Here is an 18,597-nt window from a genome sequence, read left to right on the forward strand (position 1 = left end):
CTGACCACACGACTGAACAGTAGTCCAGGTGCGACAAAACTAGAGTCTGTAGGACCTGCCTTGTTGATAGTGCTGTAAGAAGGTAGAGTAGCGCTTTATTATGGACAGAACCCCCCCATCTTAGCTACTGTTGTATCAATATATTCTGACCATGACAGTTTACAATCTAGGTTTACTCCAAGCAGTTTAGTCACCTAGTTGGGTTTTAGTGTTTAGTGAATGATTTGTCCCAAATACAATGCTTTTAGTTATAGAAATATTTAGGACTAACTTATTCCTTGCCATCCACTCTGAAACTAACTGCAGCTCTTTGTTAAGTGTTGCAATCATTTCAGTCACTATAGTAGCTGACGTGTATAGTGTTGAGTCATCCGCATACATGGCTTTACTCAAAGCCAGTGGTATGTCGTTAGTAAAGATTGAAAAAAGTAAGGGTCCTAGAGAGTTGCCCTGGGGATTTCCTGATTCTACCTGGATTATGTTGGAGAGGCTTCCATTAAAGAACACCATACAAAAAAAGTATTGAGTGGCTGAGGTGAAGCTGGATTGGTTGATGTAATAGTGGTGAGTAGTCAAGGTGTGTGTGTGTATGCGGCATGTGCGTGTGCGAGAGAGTATGTGTGTGTGTGTGTGTGTACTTGAGAGTATATGAATGTGTGTGTGTGTGTGCACGAGAGAGAGAGTGTGTATGTGTGTGTGTGCGTGAGACTTACCAGCCCATGGAGGGGGGCATCTGTCCCACACCGCCCTGAGGTAGGGAGTAGAAGCCTGAGATGTCCTGGGACTGGGGCCTGTGAACGCCTGGAGGGGACACACAGGAGACGACAGGCTTGTTAACTCATGGCCCCTGACTCAGCAAGGGCCTCATTACCTGGCTGGGAACCTACCATTACACACACAGGTCAAACACACAACCTCCCCCATTCTCATACACCCCTACTGGGAGGGTCAAGGGGGTGTTGATGTACGATGTACGAGAACTAAGGCCTAAAGTCAGCCCTCCAGCATCTTGTTGAACCACTACCAAGTGAAATGAAGAAACTCAGAGCCGTGAACTATGTTCTTTGTTTCCACTCCTTTGTAAACAGCCAGTTTCCTGTGAACATGACTTTGACATTCTGAGCTTACGTCATCTTCTCCTAGGGAAAGCAGTTTTACTGTCTGGCCCCTGCTGCTTGCATCACACCACCAACAATTGTCTCATGGCAAAAGAGGGATCTTGATCCAAGCTACAAGCTACCTTCCCATGATGTGTCAGTCAATCAGAAGCCTGTGAGGTTAGGACCCCACTCACTACTTCACCCCGCTCCACAGACACCCACCCTACTGACGCTCGCTAGGCCAGGCAGCGAAATGGTTTTAATAAACGGGACGTTTTCCATTATCGAGTCGGCCGACATAAAAGAGCAGCGTCCCGAAACAAAACAAAAAAGGCTCTCTCTGTGCCTTTCAAAGGAAGTCCTTTGTCAACAGCGAGCACCTAGCACTTAAGCGCAACCCGAAGGTAACCTATATTTGTTGCAGAAGAATGCTGCAGATTACTGTAATTTGCCGTTGCTGCAGGCCTGTTTCTGGACTGGATCATTTAGAAATCTGAAGGACTGGAATGTACCTCTCTCGTCCCTCCCTCCCTCCTAAAAAAGCCTCTGTCCCTCGTGTACAGACCACTGTGCAGTCTCAATCTCTACTCTCCCAACACAGTTATGACAAATTAAGAGATCTCCAGAAACAACTTTAACCCCGCTTGATATTTAATGCGTTTATGACGCACTTAACTTCAATACTTAGCCTTTTAAATGATTTTAAATACCTACATTTAACTTTAACTTGAATCTATTCAGGTAAATTCAAAATGAAATGTCACTTTTGATTTATTTACCGGTTAAAATGTAGTAATTGCACTGTTTTGTTTCTTGCGGTAAAGAAAAACATCAAATACATTAAAACAAACATCTGTGAAATGATATCAGACACAAGGTCGTTCAGTTAACTGTATCTCTCAGGTGCAAGATAAAACAACGTAGTCAAAAAAAAAACTCGATATGTTTTTAGGATACACGGCTCAAAATTGCATTTCAATACTGACAACCAGTTACTGTAGCCAAAACCACAGAAAGAGAAACTGTTATTGTATCGGAATCCAAAATGACTGGACAGTAGCTCTTGTGCTGTGCCTGAAAAAAAGACCCAAAGAGAAACACCTGTAGAGTACAGTGCATTACAGTAGCTTTCGTTTCTCCTGTACTTTTCTATTTTTCACTCTGTACTTCACCCTAGCGCAGCCAAAGCTGCACCCGTAAACAAACGTGACAACATGGTGTGACTTTGATCGTTTGGTACGATGGTTGACACCGAATGACTAATAGTCCATGTCTGTAGTGAATGCACTGACTGACATGCAGACAGACTGGCTGGCTGAGTGGGGTAATGGAAATGGATGGAGAGTGCTTGGAGGGACTATTGTCAGAGAAGCTGCTGGAAACTCCGACTGATTGTCAGCTGCAGTCTCTGCACACTGCAAAGTGAGGTACTTGTGGGAAATCAATGTGAGGATACTGAGGTAGGCCTGCAGCGCAAGGGTGTGTGGTAAGAGAGGTGAGGTGTGATGATGTCTGAGGTAAGAGGATGTAGCACAGTAATAGGGGCGAGGTGAGATGGTGTCAGAAGGACGTAAGGCGGTATCAGCTGTGTACAGGTAGGGCCAGACCTCTCACTGTGGGGTGAGTCCCTGGTTCTCGGCCCTCGCGTCACCCCTGGGCATTGTCACGTTACCTAGCTGCTACACCACTCAGCCCCAGTCTAGAAAAGGGATGGGAGAGCAGGGGAATTCCAGCAGGAAACTGAGAGAGGTTGTCTGGGCTGGGGCCTGCTGCCTTGCTCTGTCTGTGGAGGAGGTTTTGTCTCTCTGTGCCTGCCCGTCTCTCAGAGTGGACAGAGATAGGCCCCGACGCAGGCAGCAGCACTGACAGACAGACCCAGCCTTGGCCAAAGACCAACTACAGCCACACTCCAACACTGATTGCTATTCAGCCAGAGTCAGTCTTCACCGGAGTGATGCAAGAGGACATTTTCATTGGCTTGTTAATTAAAGTGTGACTCTGGTTGTGTTCGGGTTAAAATGGCATTTTCATCCCACTGAAAATGAATCGGATCCATTGAATTGATAAAGATGAACTCAAACACATTTGTCATCTCTCTCTCTCTGGATTTGAGTGGCATCTTCGTGGGAGATGTTTAGGAGAGTGATGGTGTGAGTGCGGTGGGTGTGGGTCTGTGAGGGACTATGCGAGCCAAGTGTGCGAGCGACTGTGTAAGAGTAGCGTGCCAAGCAGAACCTTCCTTGTGTGCTGCCGAGATGGCCCTGTGTGATTGTCACCCTAATTGCTCCCAGCTGTGTGCGTGTGTGTGTGTGTTTGAGAGGGGGCTGTGTGGCAAGCAGCCCCTCGTGGGGAAGGGACCACTTCAAGTGCGGTGGTGGGACCGCCGGAGGCTCACTGGAAAGAAGGGCCTGTCTCTGGGCTGCACCATTTCTCCCAGCTAGTGCTCTACTTTTGACCAGGGCCTATAAGGAATAGGGTGTCATTTGGGATGCAGCCCCTGTCTCTGGGCTGCAGCTGCTGCTCGGCTCCACACGGCTCCACCGCTGCAGTTCAGGAACCATGGGTGGAGGTGTGTGTGTGTGTGTGTGTGTGTGTGTGTGTGTGTGTGTGTGTGGAGGTTCGGGAAAGACGGCATCAGCCAACACAGGGCCAGGGGTTTCCCATGACTGCGTGAACTGACCAGGAAAAACTCCAGACCCAAGTAATATGCTATTAATAAGGGCCCATAGTTTTTCATGATAAGGTCATAGCAGTGGCACAGTACAGGTATGACTTAAGAGAAGTGAGAGGCTCCACAGAGGCATTGGCCCAAGTAGATGGTGAAGGGGGAACCATATTCTTCTTTCAGGAATGTTGTTCAAATTCAGGTGGAAGTACTACTTCAATTAGATTCAGGTGAAATAAGGGCCATATAAAATGTGAATCGAGAAGGACCGTGGACTATTGTATTACTCTGCTGTGGTGACTGACAGGAGAAGTCAGGCCTTCCCACTCATCTGGCTAGTGTGCGTTAAGATGAGGGAGATGATGATGAGGGGGAAGGCCTGACTTCTCCTGTCAGTCACCACAGCAGAGTAAGACAATAGTCCACAGTCCTTCTCAAGACGATGATGAGGGAGATGATGATGATGGAGATGGTGATGAGGGAGAAGATGATGGGGGAGATGATGATGAGGGAGACGATGATGAGGGAGATGGTGATGAAGGAGACGGTGAAGAGGGAGATGAGGGAGACGGTGATGAGGGAGATGATGATCATGAGGGACATGGAGATGATGATGAGGGAGATGGTAATGAGGGAGATGATGGAGATTATGATGAAGGAGATGATGATGATGATGATGATGAGGGAGATGATGATGAAAGAAATGATGATGTGGGAGATGGAAATGAGGGAGATGACGATGAAGGAGATGATGATGTGGGAGATGGTAATGAGAGAGATGATGGTGAGGGAGATGATGATGAGGGAGATGAATGACCTACCTTTCTGGCTCATGTCTGTGGGCAGGTGAGGGGGGCTGGGGTTGAAGTGGTCATTGCTGTACGGCAACAGGGACGTCAGGGGGTGCATCCCGTGAGACTGCTGGACCACCGAAACTTTGTTGGACTGCAACAGAGAGAGAGAGAGAGACAGAGACAGAGAGAAAGAGAGAGCACGAAAGAAAGAAAGAGTGTGAGAGAGAGAGAGAGAGAGAGACAGAGAAAGAGAGAGAATGAGAGAGAAAGAGAGGCGGTCGTCATTTTAAGCATGGTTTGGAACAAACATGTGCTTTGGAGGCTGAATACATTTGCTCCCATTGGGTTGGCTGGGGATTCGGGGAGGGGTGGAGGGTGTGGGGGTACATTTGATCGATAGGCCTTTGATGATCAAGGGAGGCTGCGTGAGAGCTTGTTTGCTTTCATGTTTCTGTTTACAAATGGCTTTCAATAACTTACGTGAAATCCAGTTATTTCTAATGCTAACAGCATGCTGTTTGACATATGATATGTCACAGTGGTTACCATGTTGGAGGTATTCGCCCGTTCTTGGACATAGTTGCAATAGCAGAGCCTTTCAAATTTATTCAATGTGTGTGTGTGTGTGTGTGTGTGAAGGTTTGGCAGAGGCATTGATTTCCATGTGTATGTACATATTTATGAAAAAGTTTTCAATTTTTTTCCCCGCTGCTCTGAAGACTCCAGCAGCAGCACTACTGAGAGAGGCTCGTCCTACTGCTTCACGGTGCCCCCTGCTGTTTTACAAAGCGAATGCCTTATCACTTTAAGGCAGTTCTTCCACGCGCGCCGACACACATTAAAACATACTTTCAACATTCCCCTCTATCACCTGATCACATCAAACGTAGACCTCCTAACACTGGATCTCAGGAGTATTTTTTGCATCTGACAAACCACGTGGTCTACAGTATATTCAGGAGCAGGGCATCTCTCCCTCTCCCTCTTTCTCTTTAGCTCTCTCTCTCTCTTTCTCTTTAGCTCCCTCTCTCTTTAGCTCTTTCTCTTTAGGTCTCTCTCTCTCTTTATCTCTCTCTCTTTAGCTCTCTCTCTCTTTCTCTTTAGCTCACTCTTTAGGTCTCTCTCTCTCTTTAGCTCTCTCTCTCTCTCTCTTTAGCTCTCTCTTTAGCTCTCTCTTTAGGTCTCTCTCTCTTTCTCTTTAGCTCGCTCTCTCACTTTCTCTAGCTCTCTCTTTCTCTTTAGCTCTCTCTCTCTCTTTAGCTATCTCTCTCTCTCTTTCTCTTTAGCTCTCTCTTTCTTTTTAGCTCTCTCTTTAGCTCTCTCTCTCTCTCTTTAGGTCACTCTTTCTCTTTAGGTCTCTCTTTCTCTTTAGCTCTCTCTCTCTCTCTCTTTCTCTTTAGCTCTCTCTCATTCTCTTTAGCTCTCTCTCTCTCTCTTTAGCTCTCTCTCTCTTTCTCTTTAGCTCTCTCTCTCTCTCTCTTTAGCTCTCTCTCTCTTTAGCTCTCTTTCTTTCTTTAGCTCTCTCTCTCTTTCTTTAGCTGTCTCTCTTTCTCTTTAGCTCTCTCTCTTTTTATCTCTCTCTCTCTCTCTCTTTCTTTAGCTCTCTCTCTCTCTTTAGCTCTCTCTCTCTTTAGCTCTCTCTCTCTCATAAGCTCTCTCTTTCTCTTTAGGTCTCTCTCTTTCTCTTTAGCTCTCTCTCTCTCCCCTTCCTCCCTCCCTCCCTCCCTGTAAGAGACCAGAAAAACCCTCCAGGACCACTAGTTCCGTTTCAAGGTCTGAGGTTGACGTACCATTTCCTTGTAACATTAGAGTCGCCACACAATGTTATATTTCAGTTTCTTGATGTCTCGCCTTTCCTAAAGGCAATTAGTCGTCCTTGAAGTGGTTCACTATGTGTGTTCCTTTACACACACTCGCAGAGACCAAGTGAGTGCACTCCTTTAACATATAATTATCAGCCTCCCTCTATTTAACCCCCCCCCCCCCCCCCCCCCCCACGCACACACACACAGAACTTAGACATAATTGCGATTCTGTCGTTGTAACAGAGACAGACTAGTGCGTACACGCATAGGAGCGAGTGCAAATGAACACACACGTATGCACGAAAGTGCGCATGCACCCAAAGAGAAGTGAAATTAACGCAAGACTTCAATCCAACTCCAATCGACAATCTTCGGTCTCCGATAACATCAAAGTCAAAATTCCAATTAGATATTAAACCTTTTTAAAGTACGGCAAACGCACAGTGCTCCTCCTGCAGTAATCTAATTTCACTTAAAAGGACATCTATTAGCATATTGTTATTGCCTTTTATCTGGCGCGGGGTTGTGTTTGAACAGGAATCCGGTGTTAAATAAAAGAGGTAATGGTGTTTGAGACATCACTGGGAATTAATGACGGATGATGCCCCCCCCCCACACACCCCCGACGGCCAATAGGCTACACCTTGACCCTTGTCTCTGCCGCTTCATTCCCTATGCTGATGAAACACTTTGCGCATAATGTATTCTTTGGTTTTCACAGACCTAAGTAGGGTTTTTTGAAGCGGAAATTAGGGGGTCCTTTCTAGAGCACGGCCAGAGTGCTTTGAGAGTAACGTCTTTAATCTCTCTATTTAGATTAAAAACACACTCACTTCTCTGTTCCTCCTCTAGGTCTACCCTCTGTTATATCTCATGGCTGAATGAAGTAGAATCATTTCGATCGAATGGTCTTTGGGGCTTTCAGGTAGGTGAAAAAAAAGCGATTTTTGTAAAGTAAAGAGATCCAATCCAAATCAGGGTCAAGCTAGTTTTGATATTTTTGTAACATTGTCACTACATGAATGAGGAGAACACATAAAGTACCACTGACAAAACACTCCCTACCCATGTGAATCAATCGCAAGTTACCATGAATTACCATTCTGTTAAGTACAGAAGACAACTATGTTTGTAATGTCATCTACTATTCATTACAATAGAGAGCCTGTCCCCACCGTATACAGTGTAGTCTATATGTGGCCCCTGTGAAATCCCAGGTTGAGCCTCTGGGCTGCAGACATAGACAGGCAAGTACACAGATGAGCGAGATGGGAGACAGTTGTGACTGTTTACCAATCCACTGTACCACCGCCACACTGAACCACACTGAGCCACACTGAGACAGACTGAGCCAGAGCCTCGCTGTGGTGGGGCTGCGGCATTAGTCATACAGACACACATTCAACACTACCCACACACCCAAACACACACCCATACATTTTCAACAATACCTACATACCCCCATCCGCACATTCTCTCAACACTACCCCCCCCCCCCCCCCCCCCCACCAACACATACATTTTCAACAATACCTACATACCCCTCCATTCTCTCAACACTACACCCCCCCCCCCCCCCTCAACACATACACACACATACATTTTCAACAATACCTACATATCCCCATCCGCACATTCTCTCAACAATACCCCCCCCCCCCCCCCCACCAACACATACACACACATTCAACACATACTGACTGAAAGGTGAGAGACAGGTTGGAGGTCTGGGTGAGCAGGGGTATAGAGGCTGAATCTAAAGGTAGGGAAATAACCCACACCCGACTGCAGTACAGAGAGAGTGAAAGGGTTGTTTGAGGTGGCACAGGATGTCTTCAAAATGAGACCTGAAACGTTCACGTTATTTTTTATCCCGGAACTGGCTATGTGTTTATATATGGGTCCAGGCCAGGGGTGGAAATAATTTAAAAAGTTCTCTGGATGACTAAGTTTATGGTTTCTATAAAAAGACTGAGACAGTTTCATGTGTGTGTGTGTGTGTGTGTGTGTGTGTGTGTGTGTGTGTGTGTGTGTGTGCAGGGTTGAGTAGGTTACTTTCTAAATGTAATCCATTACAGTTACTAGTTACCTGCCCAAAATGTTAATCAGTAACGTAACTTTTGGATTACCCAAACTCAATAACGTTTGTTTAAATTGTTCAAAATTATTATTTAAACCATGTTTTGAGGCTATATAGTGTTGGTTTGCATTTACATTGTTTACAAACAGTGGAGTAAAACAAGCTTATTTCTTGGGTTCTCATGGAGTGTGACAGTTGAACTAAGCTCATGAGGCATTTATAAGTTATATTCTTCAAGAATCAATATATATATTTTTTTTTTTATCAGCATGAATTAAATTGAGCAATAAAAGTGTCACTTTTATTCCCTAGGCTGGGATCCGCACTATGCAGCTGTTGATAGAGCAAATTTGACATCAATGCGCTATGTAAATATCAATAATAAGTGATATCCGTATCGCTGTAGCTTACACCACTGCTGTCATCCTTACCTCCAAGCGTTTATTCAAGTTAGATCATCTTTGGATGCCGACAGCAGTCGCACCATTGGAAGACATAGCTTGGACTGTAGTTTGGACTGTAGCCTACAAAACCCTATTCCTGCTCTTTTCCTGTGATCTATCAAACACATTTGGTGTGTCATCATAGTGGTCTCTGACTTGTGGTCAGACTCACTCAGGTGGAACGAACTTAAACTTGCGCGTTTTTTCAATGCTGATTTGAATGTCATTGAAAAAAACAGTGTCAAATATTTTTTTTTCGCAAACATCCTTTCTGAATTGAAAAGTAATCATCTAGTTTTTCAAAAGTATCTGTAATCTGATTACAATATTTTTGCTGGTAACGTAACAGATTACAGTTACCGTTTTTTTTATTGTAATCCCTTACATGTAAACCATTACTCCCCAACACTGTGTGTGTGTGTGTGTGTGTGTGTACGTACATGCGTTCTGCATGTGTATGTATCCAGTGCCCAGGGCCCATGTCTAATGGCTGACGGTCAGGCAGAGGTACTCCAAACGTCCCTTCCCCGTCATTGCCACTCCCTGCCATTATAACCCAACACCCAATCACACAGAGTAGGAAGCCCAATCTGGAAGTGATTCTCCCTCTCCAGAGTTACCCAAAATGAGCGGCACTTAGTTGGAGGTTTGGAGAACATCAAAGCCTGGGCAGACATAACAACGAAGCCATGTTTAAAATACTAAATCCCCCCTCCACACAAGCGCACACACACACACAGACACACACACACACAGCCAATGCACATCACAGTGGACATCTATGGTATGCTGGTGGGCAGATGCTGGGCTGTGTTGGTAGGGCAGGAGGCGGATCATAAGGGATCTAGTATCTTAAGTGTTACCTCGTAGCAGCACTATGGGAATGCTCCATTGCTGAGCCATTCTGTCTTTAACTGAACAATATACGGGACTGAAGGACAGACAGACAGACAGACCAGGCCAACTCAATACACAGACTTGCAGAGGAATTATATCTCCATCTAAATGAGCACAAATAGACCACAATAAAGACGTGTTCAGCTCCACTGAAATGGTCTTTAAAGATCATGCTTTAAAAGCGAATTAATGGTCTTCTCGTTTATATCATCAGAGGAGTCATCCGTAACTATTGATGCAAAATATTGACACAGAATTAAGGGAAATGAGATGACCACAGAATCATAAATCCTGGTGGAAATCATCACTTCCTCCTCTTTATGGTTTATCAACACAATATATAAACCTTTTAACACACAGAACCAGACATATTTGTTTGTCTAGTGGCGTTCTGTACACAGAACCAGACAGTAAGCGGTGAAATAAGAGCATTGTCAAAGTGGCTCGAAAGTCAGAAGTATGACGTGTGTGGTTATTCTTGGGTGTTCATTGTTTGTTGAAATGTCAAGACTTATACAGATGTAGGATCTTAATTTGAGCCAGTTTGCTACAGCAGGAAAATAATCCTGCAGAGACAAAAAATGTGATGGATTATTATGTGTAGGGCAAATCAAGTCTGAAATGTAAATGTGGAAATTACAAACTTACCAGTTTCCTGGTTGCAAAAATGTTAATAGTTCGCCTAATTTCAGTTTATGTGACAAATGTATAGTGTATAGAATCATTGTACCATCTAAACTGTTGTGAAATATATTTTCCATAACCAAAAATATTGTATTTTCAGCTGTTTGAAGCTGGTGTACTAAACCGAAAGTAAAAGAAGCAAAGCGAAACTTAAGAATGGGAAGCATAGAAATAGCGCACATAGAACATATCTATCTACCACTTTTTAGACTTGCTTTCAATGAGAATGACATATCTATAACACACATTTCTTTGTTAATTTGGTCATGTCACTCAAAAAGTTACATATTTAAAACTCAAATACACTACAAGCCAGCAACAAAAGAATGATCAAATTAAGATCCTACATCTGTGCTCTCTGACCTTTTTGGGTGCTATGGTAGGGAATGGGGATTGAGACGCGATCTTTGTCACCTACAACCCACATGACATTTTATGAATCCCGTACACTGAGGGAAAAGACGCCATCGAAATGTTCTTAAAGATCCCCTTGAATCAAATCCCTTCAGTCAGTGGTTGAATGGTCTGGCAGTAATGATGCTGAACAGACAATCCATTCAGCACTGTGCGAATCATAGTGAAACCTTTACGGCGGATGGGCCAGCTTTCACTCACAGGTGGTTTTGGAAAACAGAACTTGCGCCCCCCTGGGAAATACCACAGCACATTAAAACAAAACATTTAAAAAAAACTCCCATCAGGCTTTATGTTGTGGTCGATGACACAATAGACTTATTGATTTCCCAAACTGAACACAGCTTCCCTTGTCAATGAAAACCCCCTCTATACTGTATCACTAGCTAGGTTTGCGACATATTTTCATGCAAATATTCTAAAATCTGCATCCCCACCAGAGACGTGTTTCGATCAAATTTATTTTGGGGGGGATAAAAGGCTGTGCGTGATGATGTAATTCACATGAAAATATATTTTTAGGTTAAATTCCCCATGTACCGAATACGGATGGTTTTCTAACCAAAAAATGTAGAATTATATAGCATGTATTGGCACGTGGTATACACGTGGTGTATTGGCACACTGGTATTGGCACTCTAGCCAACAGCTCGCAGATACAGTGCGGGTATAGTCTACTTGATGGGATTATTATGGACAAAAGAGCGACATAATTTGTATTAGTCAAATGGCAGCCAAGCATCGATGATCATGGCACCAGAATAAGACCCTCAACATTTATTGGAAAGAAGCATCAAGCTCATCACCTTGCACTTTCACCACCCTGTGAAGTTCATCGTCATTTATTTGATCTGTAGCCTAACAAACTGCATGATTTCCCGATGAGTCGTAGTGGGAGGACCACACAACAGGTCATCGCGTGACTCCCAAATTTGCGTATAAAAGCGTTTCCACCGACATTTCTTGAATAATTCATTTTACAGACACAAAAAGATCCTACCTTGTCTCGCTTATTTTGTTTTTGTCGACATTTTGGAAATTTCCCTGACAGATGTTCTGTTTCCATCAGGCCTGTCATTATATATTTTATCCGACATGTACTTTACTCGTATAAAAAGGTTGTCCCTGTTCTAGATGAATACAAAGAATGCCGAGGGCTCTGGCATTAGAGTGCTGGAGGAGAGACAATAGATTAAGAAAGGGGGATGAGGAGCGAGGGAAAGACAGCAGAGAGAGGGGACAGAAAAAAATAAAAGACAGCGAGATGGGTGATCTCTAACAAGGTGAGATAATAAACTGAGATAAGGCAATAGAAATGGAATCCATGGATCAATGGATTCTATTTCTATGGATACGGTATGGTGGGTTAAGGCGTCTGCATGCTCCAGTTCGGCTGGCGGCTAGCCGATGTCGGCTAAGCGAACCGAACGAGTGTGCTCGCATACTCCCTTAATAAAAGACCTTCGCTTGAAGAACGAGAAAAAAAAGCGGCAAGAGAACTTCCACAAAATTGTCCGAATTAATCTGAGATCACTCAGGAAATCGATCCATAATTTTTTACGTTTTTGCCCGAGGAGATTTTACATCTAACTAAGATGTTTGGTGCAGTATTACTTAATGATAAAATTAGCATGAAAACGAGTCGCATCTCGTTTCTATGACAACATAGTCTTTATTGAAGAATCCATACTGTTCACCAATTACCGACGAAGCTGCATAGACTTCGGCTCCCGAACTTCCGCAGGCCTTGAGAAAAAAATGTTGTGTGCTCGAACAGCCTGCAAAACCCTAACCGAAGTCCAAAACTAACACAAACTTCACAAAACGTCGTCATAATAAATGCACAAACTATTCCAGAACTGTTTCGGTTGGGAAGCCTGCAGACGCCTTTAGGCACGAGTCCTATCTTTGCCTGATATATGAGAGTTAGGTTGATCAGGACAGGCAGACCTTCCCACAGCATAGCTACTAGTCAGCTGCTTCCCACTGCCAGGGGTGGGGTGTGGCCCTGCCCTGCCGGACTGGATGTCCTCTCCTCTACACACTTAGTAGACTCTAATGTCCCCCACAAATATATAGCACTTGGGACAAAACTTGGGTGATGGATGCGTGTTGCCATAGAGATGCGTCATTTACAACGTTACAATGATTGTCCCAAGGAGGGACCTATAGTAATTCATTGAAATGTGTTAGTCACATGCGATATCTCAATTGGTGCATCATTTGTTGGGGACAAATGTTTACTGTTGCCCTGTTAATCTGCTAAAATTGATGTCTGTGCCCCGCTGAAATCAAATTAGCATAATACAAAAATCCCAATTAAAATCCGTTTCAGGTAGAGATATCTGTTGTTGTTGTTTTTTACATTGGATGCATCTCAATCCATCACATCCGCCTATGTCACACTTCTGCATCTGTGGTGAAATATGACAAGAGCTGGAGTGGTGTTTGTCTGACCATGAGACATCCCGAAAATCGGCCTTCTCACAATCCCATCGTAGCGTACAAACGGTTTGGCCTACAAAACTACTATTACCCCTCTATGGAAAGGTGAGACTCTCACGAACATGATGGTTTTCTCTGTTTTGCTTTACGGCCCCTACAAGCGTCTTGGGACTTGTCTGAAATTGGTACAGCCGATCTGCCAACTCCTTTCTGTAGCGCCCGAATAGTTTGGGCTACACATAATTTCACCCTCTGTGGAAAGGTGAGACTCTCACGAACACGTACGTCGGTTGTTTCTCTGTAGGACACCCACGGGCCTCACAAGACTCGTCTGACGGTCCCCCGGTACCAGTTGAAAAAATGGATGGAAGTGAATATGGAGACTGTTTAGTGCCAAAAAGAATGGGTCAAATACAAGTTTAAAAAATGAAACAAATGTTTCCTGATATTTCTTATACACTATATATACAAAAGTACAGTGCATTCGGAAAGTATTCAGACCCCTTCCCTTTTTGCACATTTTTGTTAAATTACAGCCTTATTCTGAAATTGATTTAATTAAATGTTTTCCTCATCAATCTACACACAATACCCCATAATGACAAAGTGAATTTTTCTTGTTGCAAATGTATAATTTCTTGTTGCAAATGTATAATTTATTGTTGCAAATGTATAGTTTTTCAGTGGCAGGGGCTGGGAGACTAGTCAGGATCGAGGGAAAGATTAACGGAGCAAAGTACAGAGACATCTTTGATGAAAACCTGCTCAGGACCTCAGACTGGGACGAAGGCTCACCTTCCAACAGGACAACGACCCTAAGCAGACAGCCAAGACAATGCAGGAGATGCTCCCCATCCAACCTGACAGAGCTTGAGAAAATATGTAGAGAATAATGGGAGAAATTCCCCAAATACAGGTGTGCCAAGCTTGTAGCGTCATATCCAAGAAGATTCAAGGCTATGATCACTGCCAAATGTGCTTCAACAAAGTACTGAGTCAAGGGTTTGAATACTTATGGTAAATAATAACTTATGTTACTATTTAAAAAATTACATTTGCAAAAAAAACTATTTTTGCTTTATCATTATGGGGTATTGTGTGTAAATTGATGAGTGGAAAAAAAACAATTTAATATATGTTAGAATAAGGCTGTAATGTTACAAAATGTGGAAAAAGTAAAAGGGTCTGAATACTTTCAGAATGTACTGTATGTGGACACCCCTTCAAGTTAGTGAATTTGGCTATTTCAGTCTGACAGGTGTATACAATCGAGCACACCGCCATGCAATCTTCATAGACAAACATTGGCAGTAGAATGGCCTTACTCAAGAGCTCAGTGACTTTCAACATGACACCGTCATAGGATGCCACGTTTCCAACAAGTCAGTTCGTCAAATTTCTGCCCTGCTATAGCTGCCCTGGGCAACTGTAAGTGCTGTTATTGTGAAGCGAAAATGTCTAGGAGAAACAACAGCTCAGCCGCAAAGTGTTATGCCACACATGCTCACAGAACAGGAACGCTGAGTGCTGAAACGCTAGATGTGTAAAAATGGTCTGTCCTCGGTTGCAACACACTACCGTTCCAAACTGCCTCTGGAAGTCAGCACAAGAACTGTTCGTTTGGAGCTTCATGAAAAGGGTTTCCGCACACAAGCGTAAGATCACCACACCGCCATTGGACTTTGGAGCAGTGGAAAAGCATTCTCTGGAGTGATGAATCAAGCTTCACCATCTGGCAATCCAACAGACGAATCTGGGTTTGGCGGATGCCAGTAGAACGCTACCTGCCCCAATGCATAGTGCCAACTGTAAAGTTTGGTGGAGGAAAAATAATGTTTTTTCATGGTTTGGGCTAGGACCCTTAGTTCCAGTAAAGGGAAATCTTAACGCTACAACATAAAATGACATTCTACACGATTCTGTGCTTCCAACTTCGTGGCAACACTTTGGGGAAGCCCCTTTCCTGTTTCAGCATGACAATGCCTCCTCGCACAAAGCGAGGTCCATACATAAATGGTTTGTCGAGATCGGTGTGGAAGAACTTGACTGGCCTGCACAGAGCCCAGACCTCAACCCCATCGAACAACTTTGGGATGAATTGAAACGCAGACTGCGAGCCAGGCACGCCGACTGCGAGCCAGGCCTAATCTCCTAACATCAGAGCTCGACCTCACTAATGCTCTTGTGGCTGAATGGAAGCAAGTCCCAGTGTAAAGGTTTTCCTCCTCCTCTTCTGAGGAGGTGTAGCAAGGATCGGACCAAGATGCGGCGTGGTAAGTGTCCATGTCTTTAATATAAAAAACTCAACATGAACACTAATACAAAAACAATAAACGTGAACAAAACCGAAACAGTACCGTGTGGCGAACAGACACGGAAACAAACACCCACAAACAAACAGTGAAACCCAGGCTACCTAAGTATGATTCTCAATCAGAGACAACTAATGGCACCTGCCTCTGATTGAGAACCATACTAGGCCGAAACATAGAAATCCCAAAATCATAGAAAAACAAACAGACTGCCCACCCCAACTCACACCCTGACCATACTAAATAACGACAAAACAAAGGAAATAAAGGTCAGAACGTGACACCCAGCAACAATGTTCCAACATCTAGTGGAAAGCCTTCCCAGATGAGTGGAGGCTGTTACAGCAGCAAAAGGGGGACCGACTCCATATTAATGCCCATGATTTTGGAATGAGATGTTCAACAAGCAGGTGTCCACATACTTTTGGTTGTGTAGTTTATCTCTCAGACATAGAACAGACACTTCAGAAGAAACTTCCGTTTTATGTTTTTTTTTTTTTTTTTGGGGGGGGGGGGGGGGTAGGGGGGGGGGGCTATCTGTTGTTCCATGTAGTGAATCTGTAATTCAATGTGTTTGTATGGGCTAATAGCAGTATACTACTTTTCATACTTCAAGGGGTCTTAAAATTCAAAATCAAATAGAAAAATGATCCTTGGTATGACCTTCTTAAAACAATTAAGCTTTAGCAGAACCCCCCCTCCCCCAGCATAGACAGAGGGCTCAGACTCTTATGGGTTAAATGGTGGGAACGTCAAAGGACTGGGAGAAGAGAGGAGAGTCTCTGAAGGGGGGGGGGGGGGGGGGGGGGGGGTGCTTCAATGACACTCTGAGCTATGGACTACATTTGGATAGAAAACATGCATGTATACTACACATGTAGACCACTAATATCTGTTAACAGTGTGTGTGTGTGTGTGTGTGTGTGTGTGTGTGCGTATGGAAAATTGCAAATAAAAATGGCAGCCCTGTGTTCCGTATGGAAGTGGTAACTGTTTCAGTCCAAGAGGTCACTTTCAGTTCAGACATCTGAAATTGTGTAAACATCACCACAAGTTCCCGTGCCATGAATCAGTCTATGAAGTGTAAATGGTCAATTCTGCTTTCCCGTGTTTACAAACAAAGCCATGCTAATGAATAACCCAATGGCACTATAAAGGGAATAGGGTGGCATATGGGACGTAGACAATGCCTTTGATATCTATCTATCTATTGCGTCTGAGAGAGCTTTCCCTCTACTTTGACCTTAGAGATGACCCTCTTCCCCCCCGAGGGGAGGATGGTAGAGGAATTGAAGGAAGGAGGAGGGGAATGTTCTCCCCAGCCTAACATCTACCCAGTGGAGATGAACAAATCAATGGTGGACAAAACAGGCGTGAGGCAACTGACCAATCAGAACATTGCTCCAGCATCGGTCTGAAAGATCTGGAGAGATCTTTCTTTCTGTCTTTAAAAAAAATATATTTTATTTAAATCGTTTATAAACCATACAAAACATCTTTCTTATCGATAGACTCCATTGACTTACTACAGTGTAGCCCTCAACACCCTGCACCTATTGTTGAGGAAGGTGAACACTGTCTGTCTAGCTGTCTTACTAGGCCCTGAACTCCCTGTTCTTCAAAGCACAACAAACTCGTGCTGATTAGCCATTGACACTGACATGACACAGATGAAGTCTACGCTGTCCCTGATTCTGCTTTCCATCTGCTCAGTTCGATGGCTATTGTTAAACTCAACACAGGAGAAATGGATCAATCCATTCAAAACCAGCACAAACAGTCATACACACCTAAATCCTCTATCTATCCAAAACCGCATGCATCATCCCTATCCATCCAGAGTTAGATGCAGTAGTAAATAGTGGGGATTAGGGAAACATGGCTGCTTAATGCATGCACAGAGAAGGGGGGTGGATGATCTTCTTTCATGTCATAATTTATTCTGTCTGATTAATTCTCTTTGCCCCTGTGGCTGAAGTGATTCCAGTGGATATGCCCTCCCCTTCTCCTTCCTCCTCTTCCCTCCCTCCTACCCTATTCCACACAGCCCCGAGCTGCTCCTCTCTCTCGTTTCTCAGAGCCCACCTGCTGGGCTGGGCCCTCTCTACGGCCGCCTGGAACAAGGCATACCGTTCCCATGGTTACCGTCCCTGCACGGTGTGCGCCGTCCGCAGGTAGGCTGCGAGGCCCTGCTCTGTGGAAATCTGTGCCGGCTCACTCCTCTCAGCCATGTGTGTGTGTGAGAGTGAGAGCCAAACCCCTTCATCCGGCACTGCACTGCTCTGAGGCAGATCTGCTGCTGCCGGACAGACAGAGGAGGTGAGATGCGGATGGTGTGTGTTCTGCTACGTCTTAGCTTAATGTAACTTAATTAAACATCAACTTAAGCCTGTGAGGAAACCCCCTGTTGAGACACATCCTAAGCCCCTTGATTCAACTGAAGTTAGAACATGGACATATCTATTTATTTTATTTGATTGAACTAGACAGGTCAGTTAAGAACAAAGTCTTATTTACAATGATGGCCTACACCGGCCAAACCCTCCCCTAAACTGGGGTCAATTGTGCGCCGCCCTATGGGACTGCCGATCGTGGTCAGTTGTGATACAGCCTGGGATCGAACCCGGGACTGTAGTGACGCCTCTAGCACTGCGATGCAGTGGCTTAGACTGCTGCCACCCTGTCCACCACAATCTATTAGTGGCCGTACCAACAGGGATGTTGCCGCATGCCGTTCCCTCCCTTTTTTCAATTTGAGAATGCTAAATATTCAAGGTCAAAATATTTCTGGAAAATTCATTTGGATAAATTCTAAATAAATGCTATTTAATTACCACTAAAATTCCATGAAAACGATAGAATGACAAACTCAATAAAAATATAGGCTATAGCAGCCTATAGGTAGGTAATTGGTGGTTTCTTCCCTGTCTTCTCTCTCTGGCAGGGGCGCAAATTCTG

The 18,597-nt window shown here is 44.2% G+C and overlaps 1 protein-coding gene across 5 annotated transcripts in view; it reads right to left on the bottom strand.

The window, feature by feature from the left end:
• The window catches only part of LOC139420784 (transcription factor 7-like 2), a 69,669-nt gene that overhangs the window by 20,831 nt on the left and 30,241 nt on the right, over nt 1-18,597 (bottom strand). For all 5 annotated transcript variants that reach the window (XM_071171047.1, XM_071171048.1, XM_071171045.1 and 2 more), the window contains exons 4-5: nt 4,587-4,710; nt 714-801 (exon numbers count right to left, since the gene is read on the bottom strand). In XM_071171047.1, coding sequence (XP_071027148.1) covers nt 714-801; nt 4,587-4,710 — 212 coding nt within the window. The remainder of the gene's footprint in view (nt 1-713; nt 802-4,586; nt 4,711-18,597) is intronic.

The sequence above is a fragment of the Oncorhynchus clarkii genome, chromosome 12 (genome assembly GCF_045791955.1).
Source record: "Oncorhynchus clarkii lewisi isolate Uvic-CL-2024 chromosome 12, UVic_Ocla_1.0, whole genome shotgun sequence".
Lineage (NCBI taxonomy): Eukaryota > Metazoa > Chordata > Actinopteri > Salmoniformes > Salmonidae > Oncorhynchus > Oncorhynchus clarkii.